Source organism: Tachyglossus aculeatus (assembly GCF_015852505.1).
Source record: "Tachyglossus aculeatus isolate mTacAcu1 chromosome 12 unlocalized genomic scaffold, mTacAcu1.pri SUPER_6_unloc_4, whole genome shotgun sequence".
NCBI lineage: Eukaryota > Metazoa > Chordata > Mammalia > Monotremata > Tachyglossidae > Tachyglossus > Tachyglossus aculeatus.
In genome coordinates, this window is record NW_024044831.1 from 6,058,138 (window position 1) to 6,063,837 (window position 5,700).

Below are 5,700 nucleotides of genomic sequence, written 5' to 3' on the forward strand. Positions count from 1 at the left end.
TCTCAGTAGGGCCTTGAAGGGAGGAAGAGAGCTAGCTTGGCGGATGGGCAGAGGGAGGGCATTCCAGACCCGGGGGATGACGTGGGCCGGGGGGTCGATGGCGGGACAGGCGAGAACGAGGTACGGTGAGGAGATTAGCGGCAGAGGAGTGGAGGGTGCGGGGTGGGCTGTAGAAGGAGAGAAAAGAGGTGAGGTAGGAGGGGGCGAGGTGATGGAGAGCCTTGAAGACCAGGGTGAGGAGTTTCTGCCTGCTGCACAGATTGATTGGTAGTTATTGGAGATTTTTGAGGAGGGGAGTAACATGCCCAGAGCGTTTCTGGACAAAGACAATTCGGGCAGCCGCATGAAGTATGGATTGAAGTGGGGAGAGACACGAGGATGGGAGATCAGAGAGAAGGCTGATGCAGTAGTCCAGAAGGGATAGGATGAGAACTTGAACGAGCAGGGTAGCGGTAGCGGTAGGGAACGGAAAGTGCAGCCCCTTTCTTTTGACAGCTCCCACCCTGCTGCTCCCTCCGAGGAAGTTTGGGGTTGAAAGGCACTGGATCTGTTAACAGAGCTTCCAGGGAACAGGCCCATCATAGTCATTTGTGAAGAGTGCATTAGGGAGCGGTGAGAGCAGGATTTGGACTTCGGGAACATAGTAGAGCTTGACAGCACAAGGAACAGGGGGCCAGGGCAGGGAAGGAGGGAAGAAAATAGCGAAAGGGGGTGGAAAGGGTCTGTGGGCCAGAGCACGAATAGGCATTCCCTTGAGTGGTTTATGTTACTGTTTGTGTGATTGTGAGTGTGTTTGTTTGTGTGTCAGTCTGAAGAGTGAGTAGAGTAGACGTTGAGCTCATTGTGGGCAGGGTTTTCACTGTTTATTGTTGTATTGTCCTTTCCCAAGTGCTTAACACACTGCTGTGCACACAGTAAATGATGATCATGATGATGATAACGGCATTTAAGCGCTTACTATGTGGAAGTCACTGTTATAAGTGCTCGGGAGATACAAGGTAATCAGGTTGTCCCACGTGGGGCTCACAGTCTTAATCCCCATTTTACAGATGAGGTAACTGAGGCACAGAGAATTTAAGTGACTTGCCCAAGGTCACACAGCTGACAATTGGAAGAGACAGGATTTGAACCCATGGCCTCTGACTCCCAAGTCCGTGCTCTTTCCATTGAGCCACGCTGCTTCTCTTGTTTAATAAATGTGATTGAATGAAAGAATGAACTAGCAAGGAGGGGGACGTTTGGGTGGAGAAATAGCAGGAAGGGTGGGGGTGATGACAGCAGGGAACGGGCAGGACATGGAGGGTAGGGTGGAGTGGGTGGCATGGGTGTCAGGAAAAAATTCAATCCTAGCCTTCATTTCAGAGGTGGAGAGAAAGAGGAGATGGAAGAGGGGCAGAACCCAACCAAGTAATGTCTATGGATGCCCCTGGAATCAGCCTGCATTTCTGCTGCCCGAACCCCTGCCTTTAATAAAAATGAATGATTATGGTATTTGGTAAGCGCGTACTATGTGCCAAGCACTTTTCTAAGTCCTGGGGTAGATACAAGGTAATAAGGTGTCCCATGTGGGGCTCACAGTCTTAATACCCATTTTACAGCTGAGGTCACTGAGGCACAGAGAAGTGAAGTGACTTGTCCAAGGTCACACAGCGGAAAGGTGGCAGAGCCAGGATTAGAATCCACATCCTCCGACTCCCAAACCCAGGCTCTTTCCACTAAGCCACGCTGTTTGCCCAATCTGGCCCCAGGGGTTCAGTGGAGAGGGGCTGGGTCCATGGGATGGTATCCTGGCTGGCAATGGGGTTCCATTAGGCCCATCAGTGTGGGTCTGAGCCTGCGCTCCAATTTGCAAGGCACACTGTCCCTGGAAATGGGGAGGGGGAATGACTGGGGTCTGGGGTCATGGCAGCGCAGGGTCATCCCTTGACTGGGGGCAGAGGAGGAGGGGTCGGTGGCATAGACTTCCCTGGACAGCTGAGCATCTTCCCAACCCTGTTCCAGGAGATTGGTGTTTGGGAGAGGGAGCAGGGAGAGGGGATTGGGGGGATGGTCAGTGAACGAGCAGGTGACCCTCCAAGCATAGTAAGGCAAAAACTCCTCACATTCGGCTTCAAGGCTCTCCATCACCTCACCCACTCCTACCTCACCTCCCTTCTTTCCTTCTACAGCCCAGCCCACACCCTCTGCTCCTCTGCCGCTAACCTCCTCAATGTGCCTCGTTCTCGCCTGTCCCGCCGTCAACTCCCGACCCACGTCTTCCCCCTGGCCTGGAATGACCTCCCTCTGCACATCTGCCAAGCTAGCTCTCTTCCTTCCTTCAAAGCCCTACTGAGAGCTCACCTCCTCCAGGAGGCCTTCCCAGACTGAGACCCCTCCTTCCCCTCCCCCTCCTCCCCCTCCTCCCCCTCCTCCCCCTCCCCCTCCCTCCGCCTTACCTCTTTCCCCTTCCCACAGCACCTGTATATATATATATGTTTGTACATATTTATTACTCTATTTTCCTTGTACATATTTATTCTTTGTATTTTATTTTGTTAATATGATTTGTTTTGTTGTCTGTCTCCCCCTTCTAGACTTTGAGCCCGCTGTTGGGTAGGGACCGTCTCTATAGGTTGCCAATTTGTACTTCCCAAGCGCTTAGTGCAGTGCTCTGCACACAGTAAGCGCTCAATGAATACGATTGAATGAATGAATGAATAATAACTACTGTGTAACAGGAAGTCCTTCCCTCAATGACCAGGTGTTGGAGAGGAAGGATTGGGCAAGCCCCCCACCCTCATAGACACACTTAGCCCCTTCCAATGCCCCCTCCCCCAAATTCCAAGCACCCAACTAAACAGAGATGACATCCGATGGGGCTGCAGATAAGTGCTAGCTAGGGGTGGGCAGCAGGGAAGAGGGAGAAGAGGAAGGATACATTTCCAGCAAGTCAGTGGATCAGTATATACATACATATATGCATGCGTATATCAACACTATGTATTTGCGCATGTATATGCATATGAATAAGTTGCATTGGTAGGTGTGTATATGTGCATGCGTACCTTTAAGTATATTTGGGCAGATCCATTTGTGTTTTTGTGTATATGTCCATGAATATATATGTGTCTACATGTGAGTACATATATATTTGTGTATATGGGCATGAATAGTATATGTGAAAGCATATGCATGCATTTGTCCATTTATTTATATATGTTTGAGTAAATATATTTATGCATGTGCAAGTGAACGTGCCTGTGTATTTATGAGTAGGCATATATATGTCTGTGGGCAATGTATGCACATGTTGCTGCTTTAAATCTTGACTTTCTCATTGCAGAACCAACACAGCCATGGGCTCTGCAAACCAGACAGGTGACTCAGGGTTTGTCCTGCTGGGTCTCTCCAGCGACCCTGAGCAGCAGCGGCTCCTCTTCCTGCTCTTCCTGACTCTGTACCTGGTCACCATGGGGGGAAACCTGCTCATCATCCTGGCCATCAGCGCCAACTCACACCTCCACTCCCCCATGTACTTTTTCCTCACCAACCTGTCCCTGGTCGACATCTGCTTCTCCTCCACCACTGTCCCCAAGATGTTGGCCAGCATGCAGACCGGCAGCCCAGCCATCTCCTATGCCGGATGTCTGAGCCAGGTGTATTTTTCATCTCTGTTTGGAGGTTTGGATGACTTCCTCTTGGCCGTGATGGCTTTTGACCGCTTCATGGCCATCTGCCAGCCCTTGGGCTATGCCACAGCAATGAGTTCCCGGCGCTGTGTCCTGCTGGTGGCTACCTGCTGGATCATTGCTCAACTCAATTCCCTGCTACACACAATCTTGTTGGCTCAGCTAACTTTCTGTGCTGACCACACCATCCCACACTTCTTCTGTGACATGACCCTGCTGTTTGCTCTGTCCTGTTCCGACGCCACCATCAATGAGCTGATGCTAATGTCCGTAGGTGGGATGGTGATTTTAATCCCGCTAACATGCATCTTGGGCTCTTATGCCCACATAATCTCTGCCATCCTGAGAATGCCCTCAGCGGGAAGCAAGCACAAAGCCTTCTCCACCTGTGGTTCTCACCTGGCCGTGGTCCTGCTCTTCTATGGGACAGTCATTGGTGTATACCTTTGCCCCTCACACCCTGGCTCCACAGATGAGGGCAGACTAGTTGCAGTGGTGTATGCAGTAGTGACCCCCCTCCTCAATCCCTTCATCTACAGCCTGCGCAACCGTGACCTGCACCTGGCTCTCAACAAGTTCTTCTGCCAGAGAATGCCCTTTATTCTGCTAGAGAGATTCTAGGCCCCTAAATAGAAAGTATTTGTTAAGCACTTACGCGATGTAAAACACCCTAAGAACTGGGGTAAATAAAATAGCCTGCAGTCTAAATGGGTAAGGTATATCAGCTATTTCATCCATCCATTTCTTCATACAGATGAAGAGACTGAGGCATATGGAGTTAAGTGACTTGTCCAAGGTCACACATCCACTAAGTGGTTCAGCAAAAATTAGAACCCAGGCCTGGTGATTCACAGTCCTGTGCTCATTGCAATGAGTTCATTACATTAAAATCTTATCTCCAAGAAGCATTCCCCCACCAAATCCTTATTTTCTCTTCCCCCACTCCTTTCTGCTTCACCCTGCACTTGTATTTTCACCTTTATTCACCCCACCCTCAGCCCCACACCTCCTATGTATACATCTGTAATTAATTTATGTATATTAATTTAGCCTTTCCTGATAGTACATAAGCTCCTTGTAGGAAGGGAATGTGTTTACCAACTCTGTTAATAGCATACTTACCAAGTGCATAGTATAGTACTTTGCACACAGTAAATGCTCAAAAAATACAATTGAATGATTGATTGCTTGGGTGACTGATTGATCAATTGAGCTGTGCTGCTTCTCTGGAGCTGAAGTTAGGTCTCTGGTGCTTTGATCTCAGATTTTCCAAAAGCTCTGGAGTTTGGACCACCTTCCTAGGATCACATTTCCCTTTTGGGTCTCACTCTTTCCCCTCCATATTCAGGAGGGGTGAAGCTTGGTGGCTTCAGTCCTGCAGGAGATGGGGAGGGGAATGGGGTTGGACAAAGATTGAATTTGGGGGTGGAGGATTATATCCTCTGGATGGTGATGATGACATAAGGGGAAGCAAGAGAAGGACCATATGAAGCAATCATTAGTTCACTGGGGAACCAGCCATAGTGCCCAGACCTGAGATCTCTGCTTCTCTGCAGGGAGTGAGCACTGATGAAGCCGGGGGATTTTCACAAAGACTCCAAAGTGCAGTTTCCTAGAAATTCACTGGGCATTCCACCATATCCTCCTGGGTACCTCTTCCTCGACTCATCTGGCCTCTTTGGTCTTTCGCTGCCCCCTGCCACAGTCTCACACCCATCTCCCAACCCAGATGGCCATCATCCCATGCTCTCGTAATCCAGTGGCCTGCTCTGTTTTTCATGCAGACACCTACCTCAGAATGGAGTTCCACACATTCACCTCTTCTCCTGTCTTTCACTGTGTCCTCTTCTACCCCATGGGACACCCTAACTGCTCCTCCCTGAGTGGCCGATCAGTGTGCATCACACTCCCATACACACTGATCTCCATCCAATGACCAGGGCTCCACCGTGCTCAAAGCCCCACTCCCCTCCATATGCTCAGTGGTCCCTCTCGATGAACAGCGTTTCCTGATGGTGGGCAACTGCAAGAT

The 5,700-nt window shown here is 49.9% G+C and overlaps 1 protein-coding gene across 1 annotated transcript; it reads left to right on the plus strand.

The window, feature by feature from the left end:
- Positions 1-3,335: 3,335 nt before the first annotated feature.
- LOC119921688 (olfactory receptor 1361-like) lies at positions 3,336-4,289 on the plus strand. Its single transcript, XM_038741766.1, has one exon. It carries the CDS (start codon positions 3,336-3,338, stop codon positions 4,287-4,289), a length of 954 nt encoding a protein of 317 aa, XP_038597694.1.
- Positions 4,290-5,700: the final 1,411 nt, after the last annotated feature.

What these genes read in the sequence shown, in the direction of transcription:
- LOC119921688 (XM_038741766.1), top strand. Translation starts at nt 3,336, where the DNA reads ATGGGCTCTGCAAACCAGACAGGTGACTCAGGGTTTGTCCTGCTGGGT.